The sequence below is a fragment of the Anabrus simplex genome, chromosome 3 (assembly GCF_040414725.1).
Source record: "Anabrus simplex isolate iqAnaSimp1 chromosome 3, ASM4041472v1, whole genome shotgun sequence".
In the NCBI taxonomy this organism is placed as follows: domain Eukaryota; kingdom Metazoa; phylum Arthropoda; class Insecta; order Orthoptera; family Tettigoniidae; genus Anabrus; species Anabrus simplex.
In genome coordinates, this window is record NC_090267.1 from 464,089,524 (window position 1) to 464,112,532 (window position 23,009).

Sequence of the window (23,009 nt, forward strand, 5' to 3'; positions counted from 1 at the left end):
CAGATATCCTAGTACAATGACGAGGAACGATTAATTTGAACAAATTACGAAATCCACGCGAGCGAAGCTATGGGTAATTGCCAGTATTATACATCAGAATGGTACTTGAAGGTCCTAGCTCTATGTTACTCATGTCAGTCCTTTCATCAGCTGTTCCGTTCTCCAGGGCACTTGAGTCGCTCTTGTACTGAGAAGTCTTGGAATGGTACATGCAGCTCACCTCCATTGGGGGTGTGCCTGAAAAGAGCTGCACCACCTTGGGTATGAGGACATGGCTTTACATACTTAACATCAAGTCATGTAGTTTTTAATATATTATTTCGCTGAAGATGGCTCAAAATAAGCCGAAACATGTTGGATTAAAATCACTCCATCAAAAGATGGATACATGTATTGAACAGTAGGACGTAACAAAAGATTTTCTGTTGTAATATAAAAGGGTCCAACTATTAAAAATAATGCAATTCAATCCTTCAGATGAAGTTTTTGTTCTTTAATTAATGTCAAGTAGTACATTATCATTAGTTTTTTTCTGATTAATGTGCAGATGCCTATCACCTTATACCATCTGGAAGCCAGTCCACCGTCCAGGACTGCTCTTATGTGTGCCAAGCTTGTGGGAGTTGATGTCAACGTAAAAATTGTTGACCTTTTTACCGGAAAGCATCTTGAACCTGAGTTTCTTAAGGTCAGTATAACTTCAACTATTGCTTCTGAACTCAAAAGTTCTGCATTGAAAAATTAAGCATTTCAATTTTATTTTATTTTTTGCAGCTGAATATTGTGAATTCAAAACTGATTATAAATTAAACAAGCTCCCTTGTCTATGTTTGAGCTCTTTCTGCTAGGAAGAAATACTTCCTGGAGCTGGGGCCAAAATGTTCAAAAAGAGGGTGGATTATCAAGAGTGGGAACTGCTCCCCATTGGGTTGGGCGACTGAGGGCGTGACAATAAGGTAGAACCAAATCTTCATGACACATTCCTCACGCGTAAAAGAAGAAAATGGGTCTGGAAACGCTTTATTTCCATGTTAGAACACATTTTCTAGAACTATACATAGTTCGTTAATCATGGGAAACACTCAGCATCCCACATGAAACTCTTTCTTCTTTTTGCGGGGGATTGTGGAAAATCTTACATGAGACACTCGTGAAGGGTCCGCAAACCACAAGAGTGTGGGATTCTTACCCACTAAAAACCACACACCCATTTTCCCACGATGTTTGTTTCTACCCCGGAACCGCTCTCGCATTACTTCAGGGTAATGTCGTGCTTTTAGTCATTCAGACTACTACTTCCAACATTCATCTTTCACTGATGTTCAAAAGCATCCAGGCCCCCCTTCTTCTGGCGCAGAATATTTTCCACATATTCTGTCACCCTATCCCAAGATTCCTGATCCCTCAGCATCACAAACACAATATTATCTGACGTCAGTACTTCGAGTTCAGCTTCCACAATACTTCTTTCTGTCAACCAATGATCACACACGAAGAAAGTATGTATGACAGTAAATGCTTTTTGGATTGCTGGCTATGTTCATTGTGTGCAAAAATTTACGGAAGTATCCATGCCCTCTTAGAAGTTGAGTAAAGTAGTAATTTACCTCACCATGAGTCTGTTCAATCCAATCATTTAAACATGGTGTTATTCGCTTTGTCCATTTCCCTCGAGGATCACTTTCTTGTCTCTGTTTCCAGCGCACCATTTGACGGCTATGGGCTAACTTCTTTGCGCGTTTCTGTCCGAGTTCTCCTTGAGTACGCCAGATTTCCTGTCGTTCAAAAGCAAGTAAGTCAATAGGCGCTACTCCAGCTATGGCGAGGATTGCAGGTTCGGATACCGTACGATATGCACATGATATTCGCAACGCTGCTCTTCGTTGTACCGCAGCTATCATTCTCCTATATTTTCCTATCTTCAGTGATGCAGCCCCTATACAGTCATACAGAAGTACTGATTGAACTGTTGACATCAGAAGTCATCGTTTGCTGGATCTCTGGCCTTTGACATTGCCCATCAGTCGACTAAGTTCAGTCATATATTTCGCTGCCCTGTCTGTTAACCTCTGGATATGATGCCAGAATGTGAGTTTGGTATCAAGCGTAATGTCTAAATATGTCACACTCTTAGTTATTTCAATGGCCATCTCTCCAACTTGAAACGACATAATGGTCTCAATTCTTTTTCTTGTCAAAAGAACCATTTCCGTTTTATGATCAGCAAGTGTTAGTCTATGGTTATTCATCCATCCCTTTACCCGTCGCATCACTTGATTCATTTTAAGTTGCGCCAATTCCAGATCACGGGTCACTCTCAAGACAGCCACATCGTCAACATAACCTATAAATGTTGTATCTTCAGGCATCTCTAGTCTCAGTAAGCCATCATAAGTAATATTCGAAAGGTCTGGGCCAAGAATGGATTCTTGTGCTGCACCAGCTGTAATCCATTTAGTCTTTTGTCCACCCTCTGTATTATACAGCAGTAAGCGATCCTTCAAATAGTCTTTCAATATTCTCATGAGATACTCTGGAAGCTTAAATGTTTCTTGAAGTGCTTCCAACACGTGCGTCCATCTTGCCGAGTTAAAAGCATTCTTCACATCCAAGGTCTCAAGAAGCGCCACTTTATGGGAATAATGATTGCCCGTTTGTGCTTTTTGCAGTGTTCACTACTTCTAATACTGCATCAACTGACAAATGTCCTCTCCGAAAGCCATGCTGGATGGTTGGATGGATCATGGGAGAATACTGGCAAAAATGAGTGCAATTGGAATAGACAAAAGAGTGATTGAATGGGTTGCTATATTTCTAGAAAATAGATCTCAGAGAATTTGAGTAGGCAAAGATTTCTCTGACCCTGTAATAATAAAGAGGGGAATTCCTCAAAGCAGTATTATTGGACCTTTATGTTTTCTTATGTATATAAATGATTTGAGTAAAGGAGTGGAATCAGAGGTAAGGCCTTTTGCGGATGATGTTATTCTCTATAGAGTAATACGTAAGTTACAAGATTGTGAGCAACTGCAAAATGACCTCGATAATGTTGTGAGATGGACAGTAGGCAATGGTATGATGATAAACGAGGTTAAAAGTCAGGTTGTGAGTTTCACAAATAGGAAAAGTCCTCTGATTTTTAATTACTGCGTTGATATGGTGAAAGTTCCTTTTGGGGATCATTGTAAGTATCTGGGTGTTAATATAAGGAAAGATCTTCATTGGGGGTAATCACATAAATGGAATTGTAAATAAAGGATACAGATCTCTGCACATGGTTATGAGGGTGTTCAGGGGTTGTAGTAAGGATATAAATGAGAGGGTCTGTAAGTCTCTGGTAAGACCCCAACTAGAGTATGGTTCCAGTATATGGGACCCTCACCAGGATTACTTGATTCAAGAACTGGAAAAATCCAAAGAAAAGCAGCTCGATTTGTTTTGGGTGATTTCCGACAAAAGAGTAGCGTTACAAATATGTTGCAAAGTTTGGGCTGGGAAGACTTGGGAGAAAGGAGACGAACTGCTCGACTGAGTGGTATGTTCCGAGCTGTCAGCGGAGAGATGGCGTGGAATGACATTAGTAGACGAATAAGTTTGAGTGGCGTCTTTAAAAGTAGGAAAGATCACAATATGAAGATAAAGTTGGAATACAAGAGGACAAATTGGGGCAAATATTCATTTATAGGAAGGGGAGTTAGGGATTGGAATAACTTACCAAGGGAGACGTTCAATAAATTTCCAATGTCATTGAAATCATTTGAGAATAGGCTAGGAAAACAACAGATAGGGAATCTGCCACCTGGGCGACTGCCCTAAATGCAAATCAGTATTGATTGATTGATTGATTGATTGATTGATTGATTGACGAGGTGACAAATCCCCAGCTTTCTGAACTGCTGAGAGTATTCTGGGCTGTAGGAGCTTCTCTAAACCTTTTCCTGCAGTATCAAGCATACAATGCGGTCTATACCCCCCAGACTTCCTTTTGCTGATCAAAACTAACCGTGCCTTTTTCCATCGATTGCTAAAAATACCTGCCATGAGGCAATTGTTGTACATTTCTAGCAGCAACTGTGGACAGAATTCTGCCGTTATCTTCAGTACTTCGGCTGGTATACCGTCTGGCCCTGGGGCTTTCTTATTTCTGGGAGAACTAATGGCTCTTTTTGGTTCTTCTGTGGTGAAAAGCGGCATGTCGATTGGTTGCCTTACATCTTCACCAGCAATTCTCTCTGGATGATCAGGGAACAAATTATCCACTATTTCTTTCATCCATGGTTGGATTTGATAGCGCCCTAAATTTCTTCAAGACGACCTTATAGCCCAGTCCCCATGGGTCGTTATCTACTTCCTTAGCCATTGCCCACCATCTGTCAGTTTTACTTCTCTTGATTGTATTTCGGAGTTCTTTCCTTGCTGATTTATATTCTGTCATAAGTGAGACATCTTCCTGGCTACCTCTAGCTCCGTGTGCTCTGCGCCTCAGTTGCAGACAACGTTTCCTCAACTCCGCAATTTCTTCACTCCATCAGTACGCTGGACGTTTACAGTTTCGCGGTTTCCTTCTAGTCATAGATGCACCACACGCTTGTTGAAGGAGCCGCATGGTGAGTTCGACACGTATGTTAGCCATTTCATTTCCTGTGTAACCAGAGCATTTTCTTGATATGTTCTCTATTTCTCTATGGAGTGTATCAATAAATTTCTCTTTATCTATGTCTGTCTGTTAGGTCATCAGCCCAGAGGCTGGTTGGATTCTCAAATAGCACCACCAAAGGTTATGCAGTTATAAGGAAACCCCAAAACCAATGGCAGCACCAAAATGAGGCGTACTAGGCAAGATGAGGAGTGAGGTAGTTTGCCATTGTTTTCCTCACTGGGTCAGAAAGTACTATTGCAGCACGACTGACCCTATGAGCAGCACCTTTCATAACACTCAAATGCACCAGTCATGCTCTGAATGTCATTACTCAGCACTACCCATACCCCAGCAACTTCCACTTTGTCGCAGCCATGGATGTTGACTGGGACTTGGGTGGAAGCTACACTTTACTCTGGCCTGTGCCAAGAGATGGATGCAAAAGTACTGTATCCATCAAGAAATGACAGCCGGCAGACTCTTTATCTATACTGGCTGTATTCCATTGTCGGTTTGGTAAATTGCGCGACATAGTCCTTAGCTGCGAATCTTCTTGGAGCACATGAAAATTGATGTATTGGTTATCACTTCCCGTCATTCGCCATTCGGTGATCCTCGATGAAATGTCTTCTGATCCAAATGTAACGTCAGATATTGTTCCCCTACAGCCTGGTCATAGGAAGGTTGGCACGTTTCCGATGTTGATGACTATCAAACCTGTCTCAGTAGCCATCTCAATTATACGTCGTCCTCTAGAGTCCGTATGTGGCATGCCCCATTCTAACGCTTGGGCGTTGAGATCTCTAGCAATCACCAATCTGTTGTCTATTCCCTGTAGTGCATCTTCAAGGCCATGCAGTTTTGTCTGAAAGTCACTCACACACTCATTTGGAGTGATGTAACAGCTCACGAATATTATTCTGCCAATCAGGACCCAAACAAATCCGTCCCCACACCCATTATCTCTTACCGTAAATTTTCTCAGATCTGGTATCCAAATTGCAGCTGTCCCAAGGTTGTCTGCGAACCATGCTGGGTGATCCCTCTCATGATACTGTTCACTGAGTAATAGTAGATCTGCTCCTTCCTCAAATGTCAGCTGAGTCAAAAGATCGGTTTGCTGTCCGACTTCTGTGCACATTTGCCTGAATAATTCGTATATATTTTTTATTTTAACCTCCTCAAGAGCTTGGCGAAATACAATGCAGGCACCTGAGCCAGGTACGTGATTTAGTTTATTCTCTTCTACGCCCCTATCTGTACAAATTACACATCGTGGATTTGCTTTGCAGCCTGCTGCCTTGTGTCCAGTTTCTCCACACTTGAAACAAAGCTTATTTCTGTCTAGGCCTTTGCAGATATGCGTATGATGTCCGTAAAAAATACATCGAAAGCAACGGGGTACCTCAATTCTTTTTCGTATCCTGTAGTAGAGCCATCCTACTTCGATTACACCAGCTTCCAGAAGTTTCATAGCCGCTTTGTATTCCAGCTCTACTATGGTGAGTTTCTGCCCCTTGCTGTTCGGTTTTGTGACTGTAATTTTTATCTCGCTATTGAAATTCCCCAAATCCTACCTTACAGCAACTTCTACATCCACAGAAGTGGTAGCTTCATCCATATCCGAAATTTCAAGTGTTGGTCAGAGGATCAGAGCTTTCACTTCGCCATCTTGCCCAACGACATCTCTCAAAGATTTATTAAAGATGTTCCTGTTCTCATGTTGCATGGTTTTCTTAAGTTCCAAAAGAACAGCGCCCGCTCTTGTTTCACGGCTTGACCGAATATCTGTCACACTTTCTTCTGGCTTCACTTTACTCCGAATGTCTCTCAAAACATCTGCATAAGTCTTACCACTCATTGGTGTGATGAGGACAGCTTCTTAACGGCTCCGTGGTTCGGGGTAATCTTGTTTCCTTTTATTTCCACTTTCTGTGGCTGCGTCGTCATAATTTATATCAGTTTCTGGTTGCGTATTTTTCATCTCACCATTCTTTTTCCCATCTTTTTTCTTGGTTGCTATTGATAGTGTTTTAGTCAGCTCCGGCTCCTTTGCAGTTGTTGATTTTTGTTCTAATTGCTCCCTTGCCTTCTTCCAAGACATTCTGCAAGTTGCCCCCCGCATCTAGAGCTTCCTCCAATTTTACCAGGCCGTTCCGAATTTCCTTCTTCAGATTCTTCAAAGAAATTGCCATGATACATTTTAGCAATGCTCTTGCGATCTCGAGATGCTCCTCTTCCTTCTGTTGATATTCCGTTATTTGCTGTTTTACATCAAGCTCATTTCCGGAGTTCTGAATGCTTTCCATTGATGTACGAGATACATCCTCATCGTCGCATAGAATTCCTGCCTCTGACATCATGTCAGCGCGGGAGTCTAACTGGCCGTGACTTAGATCTTGGCGATGGGTCTTGCCTTTGGTGTCTTGTGCTCTTTGAAGTAATCTTATAACCTATAATTCAGTTTACTCTAACACGTATCTTTAATTTCTTGACACAGAAACCACCGAATATAATGAACAAACTTATAATCGGGAGTGAGGGTAATAAATCATCACTTATACTCACATTCTAATTAAATATATTAGTGATTACCAATGAAAGCTTCAGTATAAGCATGCACAAATATTCACTGTCCTTATCACTTCGACGACAATAAGAATAAGAATACGAATAAGAATAATTATTTTTTGCGAGGGAGTGTGGAAAATATTTCATAAGACGCTTGTGAGGGTCCGCAATCAACAAGTGTGTGGATATTCATACCCACTAAAAACCACACTCCCTTTACCCACGACGTTTATCTCCGCCCCGGAAACCGCTTTCGCATTACTTCAGGACGGATGTCGTGCTTAATGCATCTTGTGCTTCATCCTCTTTCTTCTACTTTACTGTCGTAATCATCCAGGTCCTTCTTCTTCTGACGCAGAATATTTTCTAAGTAGACTGCCACCTGGTCCCAAGACTCTTGACTTCGTAACATTACTGACACGATCCCTTCCCTTGTCAATTCTCCCTGCATAACTTCTAAGCATCTTCTTTGTGGCAGCCAATGAACACACACAAAGAAAGTATGTAATACGTCATCGATATCACCGCAGTATATGCACACCGGACTAGTTGCCAGCCCTAGTCTATGAAGAAATTTTTGGAAGTATCCATGACCTGTCAAGAACTGTGTGAGATAGTAGTTCACTTCACCATGATTTCGGCCAACCCATACGCCCATAGAAGGTATCAGTTTTTTCGTCCATTTCCCTCTAGAATCATCTTCCCATCTTGTTTGGCATCGTTGCATTCTGCGACTAAGAGCCAAAGCCTTTGCCCTTTTGCTTCCTAGCTCCTCTTGTGTGAACCAAATTTCTTGTCTTTCGAAAGTCAACAAGTCAATAGGAGCTACTGCTGCTGCTACTACTAGAATCGCAGGTTCTGATACTGTACGATATGCGCAAGCAATTCGTAAAGCTGCTCTCCGTTGTACAGCCGCAATTCTTGTCCGATATTTTGCAGTTTTTAATGATTCAGCCCAAATTTCCGAACCGTATAGAAGTATCGATTGCAATGCAATGTCGTATGGCTTTTAGTGCCGGGATATCCCAGAACGGGTTCGGCTCGCCAGGTGCAGGTCATTCTATTTGACGCCCGTAGGCGACCTACGCGTCATGATGAGGATGAAATGATGATGAAGACAACACATACACCCAGTCTCCGTGCCATTGGAATTAACCAATTAAGGTTAAAATCTCCGACTCGGCCGGGAATCGAATCCGGGACCCTCTGAACCGAAGGCCAGTACGCTGACCGTTCAGCCAACGAGTCGGACGAAGTATTGATTGATCAATCGACATGAGAAGCCGCCTTTTACTAGATTACAGCCCCTTGATTTTTGCCATGAGTCTATTCAGTGCAGTCATGGTTTTCGCTGCCTTATTTGTTACCGGTTGGACGTGGTCCCAATATGTAAGCTTAATATCAAGCGTTACACCAAGATATTTTGTGCTTCTAGTTGTTTCGATGGCTATATGCCCGATCTGCATCGGTACAACAGTATTAATCCTTTTCCTCGTCAGGAGGACAATTTCCGTTTTATGATCTGCGAGTTCTAACCTGTGTTTTATCATGCATTCTTTTACACGTTATATCACCTGATTCAGTTTAAATTGAGCCAGCTCTAGGTTACGGGTTACTATCAGAGCAGCCACATCATCAGCACAACCCACAAGTTTTACATCTTCTGGCATCTCCAGCCGTAACAAACCATCAGACATTATATTCCAAAGGTTTGGTCCAAGAATTGAGCCTTGCGCTGCACCAGTTGTGAGCCGTTTTCTTCTCTGACCATCTTCCGTGTCGTATAAAAATTGGCTCGGTCTTTCAAATAGTCTCGCAGTATGTACATGAGATATTCTGGTAGCTTGAAAGTTTCTTGTAGAGCTTCCAAAATATCGCTCCATCTTGCTGAGTTGAAAGCATTTTAAACATCTAGAGTCACAAGAAGCGTCTGCTTTCTACAGTAATGAGTACCCATTTGAGCTCGCTCTGCTGTCTTCACCGCTTCCTTCACAGCATCTAGCGTTGAGTGACCTCTGCGAAATCCATGTTGTTGGTCAGATAGGCCGCCAGCTAATCGAACTGCTGATAGTATATTCAGCTGTAGAAGCTTCTCTAAACCTTTCCCGGCGGTGTCCAACAGGGCCGGATTAAGCGGGGGGAGGGTTAAAGGGGCTGCAACGCCGGGCCCCGCGTGTCAAAGGTCCCGGCCCTTGGCCGAACCTAAAATTGTATAAAAAGGCCTGCTGCTCCACCTCCGTGCTTGTATATGAATATTTACGCTCGCAAAATAACGAACATGCACTCTTCCTTCCTTCTTATCAGCTGTCCGCGTTAGTATTTCATCACTGCTAGAATCAACTACCATCCGGAGACATGAATCCTTGCTACTTATGCACTGTAATTATTGTAAAGGTTATTGTTGACGAAAATTTAATCTGGCAGCTTGCGAGTACGGTCAGAGGGGGAAGGGGGAAGAGGACTAGGAAGTGAGCGGGAGGGGACAGGGAATGCGCATGCTATACTACATCATTGCATCACGAAGAGAACTTCCAGATCACCTCTGATTATTGAAACATTCGTAAGTTGCAACAGTAATGTTCTTGTAAAATGGATAGAAAATATCCTAATGGTGTCAAAAAACGGAAATTAAAATAACAACATTTGAAAGAAATTGAAAAGTTGCCGAAAATATCAGAAATTTTTGACAGGAAGTTAAAGTGCACCGACGACTGAAGATACTGTTACTGGTGAATTGGAGTCTTCTACACGTAAGCGAATAGTGTAATATCTAAGTATGCTGTTTTAAGAGAGATGAGGTCTTTACGGAACTGGAAAGCATGAGCATTAGGAAGATGGTTTTAGGAACAATGAAAGGGAGTCCTAATGTGTATTTTAAACTTCAGTCACCTTGTATGGAATACTCGGAGTCGTAAATAATAAATTGCCGATGTCGTTGGTGTAGTGGTAGCAGTAATGACTGCCACCCCCGAAAAGCCGGGTACTTTCCCCGGCGCTGCCTTGGAAGGGGGGTGCTTGGTATGGGGTCTCATTGACTTGTTCAGGGCACTCCGAATTAAACCCAGACCCGACACGGTGTGGTCAAACGTTTACATACCCAGTAATAAATTTAATAAATGTATGAATTTAAAAAACCCAAGGATCTACAGCCGCGGAGGACCTTTTTCTTACCAAGTGACCGCTACACAACTTCTAGGACCTGCAGATTCTTAGGTGTTGTGTGGTCAGCACAACGCATCGTCTCGGTCGTATTCTTCGTTTTCTTGCCCGGGGCTGCCATCTCACCATCAAATGACTCCTCGATTTTAATCACGCAGGCTGAGTGGGCCACTTACTAGCCCTTAGGTACAGCTGAAAATCGCTGACTGGCCGGGAATGGAACCCGGGGCCTGCGGGTGAGAAGCAAACACATTACCCCTACTCCACGGGGCTGGCTAAATACACGAACACACAGGCTATGTGTGTCATAGGGCCTGGTTGCAGATCTGCCACTGCTAATGGCAGTCCTGCTACAAATCTTGCTTCTGCTGATCCTGATTATTGGCCTGAGTGCATGATGGACGAGTTTAGAGATTAAGGTATTCAGCTTGGGACTCAATACTTCCAAAACCGTTCAGTTACGGGAAAGAACCTTGAATCGAAACAAGTGCAAAAATCACAAAATCGTTACTTGTCAGACAGTTTGTTTATGCACAAACTCATAAATGGAGACTCTGTTGAAAGGATTTGGCTTGCATATTCGTCATCTACTGGAAAAGTGTTTTGTTACCATTACAAATTACTTTCAAATGACAAGATGGACTCTGCATTTTCTTCACATGGTTTTTTGTAACTGGAAGAAAGCAGACGAAGCTGTCAGTAGCCATGAAAACAGTATAGAACATAGGAATGCTATTAATTCTTGGCTGTACAGGAAGAAAATTTCCTCACGAGTTGATAGTTAGTTAAACAGATAACTTTAGAGTCCCAGTACTGGGGTGAGGTTTTGAAACGAATTGTGGCAGTCATAAAGTTTGTGTGTGTGCTAGGACTAGCATTTCGTGGAGAAAATGAGATTTTTGGAGTGTATAATTGTACCGGGCGGTACACCTCCACGCCGCTAATTCAAACTTTGCGCCAGTTGAAACTCCTCTGCTGGAGGAAGTCTGAACTTTATCTACTGTATTAATTTTCAAGTTTCTCAGAAGATGTCACTACTTGGAAATTTTGAAGTTTCTGAACTGGGTCGTTTTCGACGTATTTTTGTTTTTCCTGTAGTAAGAAGTGTGAACATTCTCTTCTAGAGGACACTACTGAAGAACTACAATGGTGCACCCTAGTGCGAAGTGAAAGAACTATGTTTTTGGAGAAATTTTGAATTCATAAGTTTGTTCTTTGTTAAATTTCTTTCAGTCATTGTTTAAGTTGGCAATATTAACCCTTTCTTTCCCCTTGTTTTGAATTTAGCCAATCCCGAATTTCTCGAATTAATTTTCCACCAATTATGTGTTTCTTCTTCATATTGTGTAGGGGTTTTCTTGGTTATCCAATAAAATGATTGTGGGCGGGTGTTTTCATTCCTGAAACGCCTCGAACATTCCACGAGAGTATATAAACTGCTGATTTTCGGGTCTCTGCGCCACTTCAGTACCAACTATCAAAGTGTAAAGTACGTAGCAGGGGGCGGGAAGCACCTCTTTCTTCGGGCAGCAGTTCAACAACAAGGTAATGGCCGTTTAATTACTTCTTTTCTTGCTAGCTCAGCAGTTTAACTCTCGGGACAGGTCCGAAGCCTTTCACCATGTAACTTTCCTCTAAAATGTAAAGACACTTAGTTTCAATTCTATCTTTTTAAACTAAAAATTTGGGATAGAGAGTGCTTAACCCTCTCGAGCTCCCTCTCACGTTGCTTTGAGGTGAACTTATTTTCTCAACCGTTTCTTCCTGTCTAGCGTAATGTAATTTGTTTCATTCTAAAGTCACCTCTTTAGTATGGGATTAGCCCTTGCATTAGCGGCCTAGTGCCAGATTAGGTTTTAAACAAAATGTATTAGGAGTGCAGATCGCCTCCTCTCAAATTGGTATTTTAGAGGCCATGTAATTAACCTTTTCTAACTTAATAGGCCTCAGTAGGTTGGGTATTTTACCCCTGTGTTTATGTCCTTAGAGGACAGCTTGAAGGTCGAGTTTGGTGTGGCCTTTGATAGGCTTAAATTTTGAGAGCGAGTGGCTCTTTCTTGAAAATTGAGTGTTGTATGCCTCGAGGAGGCTTTTCTGTGTAATTTGGAGCAAGTGCTCCTCGGCATGAATGGGGTTTTTCTGCCCCTCTGTTAAAATTTGTTTTGGGGTAAAGTTGGGCTAATTGCCCAAGAATTGCGAGTTCGGGGCTCGAAGCCCAAATCCTGTAAATACTGTAATTGTACTTTTGTTGCCTTGCTACTCTGTACCTGCCATGCTTGTTATTTCTTGATTTTGAAAAGAAAATATAACCTTGTTAAATTTTAAATTAACTTTAATTTCGTAGCCTGAGACCTGTTCACCCCCGCACCTTCTTTCACCTCTGCTGTTCCACAGATACATCGGAACAAGTGGTAGCAGAGCGTGGTTGAATGGGTCTCAATTTAGCCCCTTTTGACGGCTAAACATTGCCTTGTTTTTGAACTCTAACAATTTTCTCAGTTGCTGGAATTTTTTTATTTTTCTTTTTCGAAATTGTTCTGTCATCATGCCCGGCTATCGCGATGTTCTCCATCTTAACTATTTGCGCAAGGGAGAGTTGATCTATGAATTAACTATTAGAAATGTGCAATCTGGAGGTACGGTTGCGGTAGACACAAATAAGCTGAGAGAGTACCTTGATTTGCCCATTTCCATCCCCACTTTGGGAGAGAAAGAAATTGACGACTCTCTTTCCACGATCACCGATAATACTACTGAGCTAGCATCTGTAGTTAGTTTTTTTGAAGAAAATGATCCTTCTCCTAATCAAATTAACCGTGTGCAAGCCAGGCTATTTCATTTTTCAAATAGAGTTAATGATCTGTTGTCTCTGAAGTTGAATGACGTTCAGAGGAAGGAAGCGAGTATGGTTCTTGAAAATCTTTCTGAATTGTCCAGTAAGGTTACCCAATTGTTAACTGGGGAAGTTCCTCCTAAAACTGATCAACCCGCCACGGTGAATGTAGGTAGCGAGGAAGAGCCTCCTAAGGGAGACGTTAATAGGAAAACCGTTGCAGCTCAAACAACCTCTACCCCATTGGACAACGAGTCTGAACGCCGTACCTCGTTGAATAATGTACGTTCTGAATTAACTTCTTTGTCACTTAAACCTTTACCTACTATGTCACCTGGGTTCAGCAGCTTGCCTCATCCATTAGCAATGTTGCTCAGAGGCATCTCTAAGTTTTCTGTTAATACCACCAGTGAAGTAATTTCATTTTTAAGATTTTTAGTTGAATTTCAGGATCATGCCCTTGTTTTTTTCTCTTTCTCCATGTCAGATTTTGCAAATCATCTATCCCTATGCAAATGGTATTCTCTCAGACAAAATAGTAAGAGCCATTGCCGAGCAATCATCGATTGAAGACTTCCACGCCCACTTGCTAGCTAACTTCATCCCGGCTAGGGCAAGGTCCTCCCTTACTCAGAAGTACTATTATCGTGTACAGCGGTTGGATGAAAACTTGGCAGATTTCATCCAAGATATTAAATTCTATACTAGGGTGTTTGCTCTTCACTTCCCTGAAGATCAGATTGTACAGGCTATTGTGGAAGGCATTTCGCCATCCTATAGGTCATACTTGTGTTTCGGGGCGTGCCCGCAAACCTTCTCTGAACTTGAAGCATTGGCCGTCTCAGCGGAAGGAGTTAGATACGCCGATTCCTTGCGTGTCGCGAAAGAACCCCCTCCTTCTTTTAGTAATACTCGGCCTCCACTTCGCCGACCAGTCACACCCCGTAAATGTTATGCTTGCGGGTCGCTTGACCATCTTCGCAATAAGTGTCCATCAATCAAGTCTAGTGGGACAAGGAATGGAGCTGGTTCATCACAAGGCTGTTTTAAATGTGGGGCTTTCTCACATATCGCCAAGAATTGCCCAAATTCAAATAGCACCACCTCCTGCTCAACTTCTAGTGCAACTTCTACCAAAGCCAATAATATAAAGTGACTAGTGGCGTCGGCTGAGTCGACTAATCCATCTTCCCGAGGCTCAGCCCCTGGTAAACAGGTCGAAAATTCTGGGAAAATTCGGTCTTCTAATCCATCTTTTGAATGTCCCAAAGAATGTCTTAGGATTGCGGCGGATACCCCCGCACCCGTACCTTTTCTCAAAATTGAGTTAAACAATGAACCTGTAACAGCTCTTTTAGATTCAGGCAGTGTTTGTTCTATTATTTCGGCTGAATGGTATTCAAAATTGAAATCTGTTTGTAAGCTTCCTGACTATTGTTTGTCTGCGATCCAATATGTTTCGGCTAATTCATCTCCATTAGAAATTCTAGGTTCTTTACATGTCAAAATTCGTATTTTTAAATTTACATGGAAAATCAAATTGTTTGTGGCCAAGCACTTGTCTTGCCCCATTATATTGGGAGCTGACTTCATTTCTCACACTGGTCTTGTGCTCGATCTTCAGAGTAGGTCGTGCACTTTCAAATTTGCGTCTAATTGTAAAATCCCGTTATTGAAATGTAATTCTGCATCATGTTCATCTATTTCGCCTACCCAGGATGAGATGTTGTTAGACCTTAGACATCTACCTGAGGAGCAGGCAGATAGTATTCGTAAGTTGTGTCAGTCGTTTCCAGAGGTGTTCTCTGATACTCTTGGTGTTACTGACCTTATAGAATACAAAATTGAGGTCACGGATTCGATTCCTGTCCGTTTTCCACGATATAGGCTGTCTCCACCTAAAATGAAGGCTCTGAAAGAAATCATCGATCAGATGTTGAAGGATGGTATTATTAGGCCCTCTAAGTCGGCGTATTCTTCACCTATTTTTCTAGTCCCGAAACCCCAAGGGGGCTTCAGGCCTGTCATTGATTATAGGGCTCTCAATCGGAAGGTGGTGTTACAATCTGTGCCCCTTCCCGACCTTCATTCTTGCTTTTCATGGTTTCGTAAGGCCAAGTTCTTTACTATCTTGGACCTGAATCAGGCCTATAATCAAATTCCCCTAGCCGAAGAGTCTAAACACCTTACAGCGTTTGCCACGGATTGGAATTTGTATGAATACAACCGCGTGCCTTTTGGGCTCCCCACGGGAGCAGCTGTACTCACTAGGCTGCTAGATAGGGTCTTCTCCGACATCAAATTTGAGTACTTGTATCACTACCTGGATGATGTCGTCGTATTTTCGGAGACTTTTGAAGAACATCTAGATCATCTGTGAGAAGTTCTCAATCGCCTTCGTAAGGCTGGGTTAACTGTGAAGTTGTCCAAGGTTGCTTTTGCTAAGCCCTCCATGTCATTCCTAGGGCATATTGTGTCACCTGATGGCGTTGCAGTCGATCATTCTAGAACACAGGCCATCCGTGTTTTTAAACCTCCCAAGGACATCAAAGGTATCGCCAGGTTCATTGGCATGGTGAATTTCTTCAGGAAGTTTATTCCTAACTTCGCTAATAGAGCGGCGCCCTTAAACCTTCTTCGTAGGAAAGGCATCAAATTCGAGTGGGGACCTTCTCAACAAGCCGCTTTCGAAGATCTTAAATTAGCCCTCTGTAATGCCCCTGTCCTCGCTATGCCTGATTTCTCGAAGAAATTCATCGTCCAAACCGACGTGTCGTCGTCGGCGGTAGCTGCAGTCCTTCTTCAAGAGACTGAACTAGGGAGGCGACCCATCGCCTATGCATCTAGGACCTTGTCGGCTCAAGAAGCCAAGTATTCCACCTATGAGCTCGAAGGTTTGGCAGTCTTATTTGCCTTAGAAAAGTTCCGTCTCTATCTGGAACATGTCAAATTCGACCTGGAGACAGATAATCAAGCCTTAAGCTGGGTCTTAGGTAGGTCGCGTCGTACTGGTCGTATAGCCCGTTGGGCCATCCGTATTTCTGCCTTTCAATTCGATGTCAGGCATATCAGAGGTACCGAAAATGTTGTTGCTGATGGACTCAGCCGTATGTTTTCCAACGACGTTGAGACCCATGAACCGGTCGACAGTTCATCACCCCCCGAGTCCATACTATCTGATGTTAATGCCATCTTAACAGATGCTCCCATGCTCTTTAGGGATATCGAGAAATACCAACGTGAAGATCCGACGCTGGCTCCGATAATGGAAACCCTTTCTTCTGGGGAACATGTCGTCCCTTATGTACTGAGGAATGGTGTTTTATGTTGCCCTTCGAGGCATGACAAGATGATGAAGGTTGTCGTTCCAGCTATTCTTGTACCTATGATCTTCAAGTACTATCATGAGACCCCATTAGGGGAGCACCTAGGCATCTTTAAAACTCGTGAGAAGATTCGTGAAATGTTCATCTGGAAAGGTATGGACGGGGAAATCCGTGAACTAGTAAAGGCTTGTAAATCCTGCTTGCTTAGTAAACCCACCATGTCCACCAAGGTAGGTCTGTTGTCTTCTCATCAAGCGTCGCGCCCTATGGAACGCCTGTATATTGATTATGTAGGACCCTTCCCCCAGTCGAAGGGAAATGCCAACAAGTTCATCTTTGTATGTGTAGATGGTTTTACAAGATTTTCCTGGTTATTCCCGACTAAGCTGGCTACCGCTCAGTCCACCATTACTTGTCTAAATTCTATCTTTGCTTCTTTTGGTCCGTGTCAATATATTGTGTCTGACAATGCTAAGGCTTTCACATCTAATTTATTTCGTAAATTCTGCTTTGACCTGTCCATCTCTCATGTGACAACTTCTGCTTATTACCCTCAACCATCTCTGGCTGAACGGGTTAATCGTAATCTCAGGTCCGCGCTTATCGCTTATCATCACGAAGATCATTCCAGGTGGGACACGTCCCTGCATTGGTTAGCTTTTGCTTTGAACTCGGCGGTTCATGAATCTCATAAGTTTACGCCAGCTTCGCTGATGTTCAAGTTTGTTCCCAACACGCCGCTCTCTAACCTCTGGTCTCTGAGTGACATTCTACCTGAGACAATAGATCCAGATAACATTAAAGATCTTTGGAAGAAGGCTAAAGCCAATCTTAAGGTGTCTCATGAAAAAGTTAGGGAAAGATATGATCGTGGACGGAGACCCACCAATTTGAAGGTAGGCGACCAAGTGATGGTCAAGAATTTTGTTCCCGCGGGCAAGCTTGCCCCCAGATTTCATGGGCCGTGCATAATTCTCGATTTTCCTACGCCGGTCACATTATTATTAAGCAATCCAGCCACCGAGAGGATATTTAGGGTTCACCTGTCCCAGGTGAAACCTGTATAATTTCTGTGCTAACTTCTTTCATATAATCTTGAAGGAAATACGAAGGTTGTATTTATTTTGAGGTGTTTCACTTTTAAGTCCTTCTGCCCTTGGAATCTGTTTCCTTAGTGTGTAACCATTTATTGTAAACCTTCCCCGATTAGTTAAACTGCCATCCTATCCTCCCCATGGCCATTACCATGCTCCCGTCTCCTGCTAACGTAAAACTGTGGCTTATGGAAATGAAATAAATATCTCCACGCCGATGGCCCCTCAACTCCTCCACAGAGTCTGTACCCTAAAATTTATTCTGGTCAAAACAACAAATTCTGCCGCCGAGCTTTAATGTTTCAGTGCCCCCGCAGCAGCGCGGCGCCGTACCGCTCCTGAGGCAGGGTACGGGCCCGTCCTTATCCAGTGAGGCCAACCTGTGTACGGCGAGCCGGAGCCCTCCTCCCGGCCAAGGCTGATGTGCGGCGCACAACCTGTAACTGGCCCGCGACCTGCATGTTCGCCGCGGGCGCGGCGTGCTTCAACTCCACTACTCCTCTCATAGTGCGGGCGAGCAGTATCTCAGGGTACTTGAGGGGTCCGAGCGGCCTCCTCTGAACTCAAGCAGCGGCGGCTGGTCTGGCCGTCAAACTGATCAACGTTTAAAGTACATATCCAGCTATATGGACATTCCAGTTCATCATTACTACCCTTTTTTTTTTTTGGATTTTCCGGCAATATCTGGTGGACTTAGAAAATTTTTCCTCAACTTTAAAAACTAAAAGTTTCCTTCTGAATTCAACTTCTACAAACATAAAGACATTACATCAGCAATAACTATAAAGAATTTTGAAACTGAATCAAACCCAAATTTAGAAAATTTTTATAAATGCTTCTGCAATTAATCTCCGTATCAACATCATAACTTGGACCTTGTTATCAAACAAATTTCATGTGTCACCCCTGGAGGGACTTTTGGGGGGGGGAGGTCTGTACCGGGCGGTACACCTCCACGCCGCTAATTCAAACTTTGCGCCAGTTGAAACTCCTCTGCTGGAGGAAGTCTGAACTTTATCTACTGTATTAATTTTCAAGTTTCTCAGAAGATGTCACTACTTGGAAATTTTGAAGTTTCTGAACTGGGTCGTTTTCGACGTATTTTTGTTTTTCCTGTAGTAAGAAGTGTGAACATTCTCTTCTAGAGGACACTACTGAAGAACTACAATGGTGCACCCTAGTGCGAAGTGAAAGAACTATGTTTTGGAGGAATTTTGTATTCATAAGTTTGTTCTTTGTTAAACTTCTTTCAGTCATTGTTTAAGTTGGCAATATTAACCCTTTCTTTCCCCTTGTTTTGAATTTAGCCAATCCCGAATTTCTCGAATTAATTTTCCACCAATTATGTGTTCCTTCTTCATATTATGTAGGGGTTTTCTTGGTTATCCAATAAAATGATAGTGGGCGGGTGTTTTCATTCCTGAAACGCCTCGAACTTTCCACGAGAGTATATAAACTGCTGATTTTCGGGTCTCTGCGCCACTTCAGTACCAACTTTCAAAGTGTAAAGTACGCAGCAGGGGGCGGGAAACGCCTCTTTCTTCGGGCAGCAGTTCAACAACAAGGTAATGGCCGTTTAATTACTTCTTTTCTTGCTAGCTCAGCAGTTTAACTCTCGGGGCAGGTCCGAAGCCTTTCACCATGTAACTTTCCTCTAAAATGTAAAGACACTTAGTTTCAATTCTATCTTTTTAAACTAAAAATTTGGGATAAAGAGTGCTTAACCCTCTCGAGCTCCCACTCACGTTGCTTTGAGGTGAACTTATTTTCTCAACCGTTTCTTCCTGTCTAGCGTAATGTAATTTGTTTCATTCTAAAGTCACCTCTTTAGTATGGGATTAGCCCTTGCATTAGCGGCCTAGTGCCAGATTAGGGTTTAAACAAAATGTATTAGGAATGCAGATCGCCTCCTCTCAAATTGGTATTTTAGAGGCTATGTAATTAACCTTTTCTAACTTAATAGGCCTCAGTAGGTTGGGTATTTTACCCCTGTGTTTATGTCCTTAGAGGACAGCTTGAAGGTCGAATTTGGTGTGGCCTTTGATAGGCTTAAATTTTGAGAGCGAGTGGCTCTTTCTTGAAAATTGAGTGTTGTATGCCTCGAGGAGGCTTTTCTGTGTAATTTGGAGCAAGTGCTCCTCAGCATGAATGGGGTTTTTCTGCCCCTCTGTTAAAATTTGTTTTGGGGTAAAGTTGGGCTAATTGCCCAAGAATTGCGAGTTCGGGGCTCGAAGCCCAAATCCTGTAAATACTGTAATTGTACTTTTGTTGCCTTGCTACTCTGTACCTGCCATGCTTGTTTTTTCTTGATTTTGAAAAGAAAATATAACCTTGTTAAATTTTAAATTAACTTTAATTTCGTAGCCTGAGACCTGTTCACCCCCGCACCTTCTTTCACCTCTGCTGTTCCACAGATACCTCGGAACAATAATAATGGGAATTACTTAGGAATCCTTGAGCTAATTTCCCAGTTTGACCCTGTTCTGAAGGAGCACATTTCAAAATACTGTAATGAAGGAAAAGGGAAGCTTTCGTATTTATCAAAAACAATTGCCGAAGAACTGATTCATTTTGTTGGAAAAGGTGTTACTGTAAATACAATCCTAAGTGAAATAAAAGAATCAAATTACTATTCACTGATAGTAGACTCTTCCCTGGATTGTGCTCATGTAGACCAATTGTAATTGTATGTAGATATCTGCATTCTGGGGAAGTCAAAGAAAGGTTCCTTTGCTTTAAGGCCATAGAAATCCACACAAGAAACTCATTGTTTAATGAAGTAAAATCATTTTTGGATAGCAGAAGAATACCTTTGAGTCAATGTAGAGGTCTTTCTTGTGATAATGCGGCGAATATATCTGGGCAGTATAATGGGTTTCAGGCACAACTAAAGAAGGAATATAAATTTGCCCCGTTCGTGCCTTATGCAGGACACTCATTAAATTTAGTCAGAGTAAGTGCTGTTGAAGCCTGTCGTAAAGCTTTGAAGATTTTTGCCTACCTGCAACGACTGTATGTTTATTTCTCAAGCTCTCCTCGTAAATGGGCTATGTTGTCGCGAAATTTGAAACCACACTTAAATTACAAACTTCTTCACCTGAAGAATTTGAGTCAAACCAGATGGTGTTGTCATTATGAAGCAGTGAGAGCCTTGCGTATCAACTATGACAATATTTTGAATGTATTGGATATTATATGTGAGAATGCTGAAGAAAAACATGAGTCCTGGAGAGAAGCAAAATCACTGAAGAAAATAAGTTCATGAAATTGGAATCGGCTTTTATGTGTGTGTTTTGGCATGAAATTTTGGAAAGTTTTGATAAAGTTAGTGTGGGTTTACAGAAACCTACACTAGACTTGTTAACAGGTTGTAAACTTCTGGAGTCTCTGGTTACATTCACAGCCAATGAAAGAGGTAATTTTGTCAAATATGAAGAAGCTAAAAGGTTATGTGAGAAATATCTCACAGGTTTTGAGCACACATCTGAAAGACAATCAAAGAAGGGATATGCTGATGGTAATGCCCTTAACGAAACTATTTTGAAAGGAAGAAAAGAATTTGAAGTAGATTTTTTGGTGATAATTGGTAGTTTAATGTAGTGGACTTAATTATCATCTTCAGTCTTACAAAACATTTCAGTCATTGTTCCAGTTTCTAGTAGACTGTAAGGCTTTATGTACTGTGGATGAAACTTCTCTTAATAACTGTTTTCGTTTTTACCGAGATGATCTTGATGAATCTTTGAAACTAGAAATTAAACATTTTTATGATTTCGTTAAAAGTGTAGATGTCGTTACTTGCCAGGAGATAGCTAAATACATATAAAAAAGATTTGATTAGTGTATTTCCAAATGTATTTGTGGCATTTAAATTGTATTGGGTAATTCCAATAACCAATTGCGAAGCAGAGCGTTCTTTCTCTAAACTGGCACTAATCAAAAATAAATTACGGTCAACCAGGCTTCAACCGAGACTGGACGGTTTGACTATCATGTCTTTAGAACCTGACATAACAAATGAGTTGTCATTCGGTGAGGTTTTACGGTCATTTGCAAATCTGAAGGCAAGGAAAAATACGTTTTTAATGTAAAAGTTATTCAACTACCAAATAGGTCAGTTTCGATTATCCGAAAGATTTCGGGAATGGGAACGATCAGATAAGTGCAATGCAGTGATACTGAACACTTTCAAAGTTTTTCTGTTTCAAGCTTCCGTCCTTATTGTCAAATGCACTTGTAATTTTCGAATAGGTATCACTCTTCATTTAAATGTTCATTACTGTGTGCTTCCAGCTCCGAATTCTTGAACTAATCTTGATCCGCCAACACCATCTTTAACAAGTCTACTTTAAATTTATCGGAAAAACAGAAAATGACCTATGTTCCTTTAGACGTCATTGCGAACTGTACAATCATTCATTAAATTTCAATACCTGCCACAAGCAAAAATTCATGCGCCACTGACGGCAACGGCAGTATTGTTAACTACGTCGGAGTAAAAAATAGGTAAGCTTTGGATGAAATGATTTGCAGTTGGCCGAAATGGACCTAGATTACAATTACAATATATTTTAAAGATATTTCTGTATTTTTGGATGTGAGGCTGCTGACGTCGGAAGGAGAAAACGTTGCTTTGTCACAGAACTTGCGGATATACATAAGGCAGATATATGAGTTTGCTGACTGGGACACTTTCTGTTAGTCGATATTTCTATTGATCGACATTCGGATAATCGATACTTTACTGCAGGCAGGAATGAGTTTGCCAATGATATAACGAAGGACATTGTAGTATTATGACTTGTAAAAAGTAGTAAAAGTCATAATATTACAATGTCCTTCGTTATCTCATAATACCACTTGTGCTAGCTTTTTACATGTTGATTTAGTTTTAAATTTTAGATTTTAAATTCATGTAATGCCAATAAGATAATGGAAACGAGATCGTAGTACGTTCTGTTTTGTATGTCGATTTGATAGTGATGATGAGACAATTGTAAAATATGTTTTGGCATTATGAAATGTTAACATGAAAAATAGAGAAAAATTGTAGTCTTTTTCAACACTTCCCTATTCATCAATTGAAGTGGAAGTAGTTCGATAACGACTTCAGCATGCTAGTCTTACGTGGTGTTACGAAGAAGGGGTCCCACATTTTTAAATAGCCCAGGGCCCCCAAACACCTTAATCCGGCACTAGTGTCCAGGTCTGTAACCCCCAGTTTTCCCTTTACTGATCAAAACCAATCTAGCTATATTCCAACGAAAGCTAAAAATTCCCACTTTCAAACAATGATTCTACATTCTCCGCAGCAGTTGAGGACATAATTCAACTGCCACCTTTAGTACCTCCGCTGGAATACCATCTGGTCCAGGGGCTTTCTTATT

General features: G+C 41.8%; 1 protein-coding gene across 4 annotated transcripts in view; it reads left to right on the forward strand.

Moving 5' to 3' along the window:
* LOC137498921 (glutathione S-transferase 1-like) overlaps positions 1–23,009 on the forward strand; it is a 124,851-nt gene that overhangs the window by 52,363 nt on the left and 49,479 nt on the right. For all 4 annotated transcript variants that reach the window (XM_068226753.1, XM_068226754.1, XM_068226756.1 and 1 more), the window contains exon 2: positions 548–688. In XM_068226753.1, the coding sequence (XP_068082854.1) occupies positions 548–688 (141 nt within the window). The remainder of the gene's footprint in view (positions 1–547; positions 689–23,009) is intronic.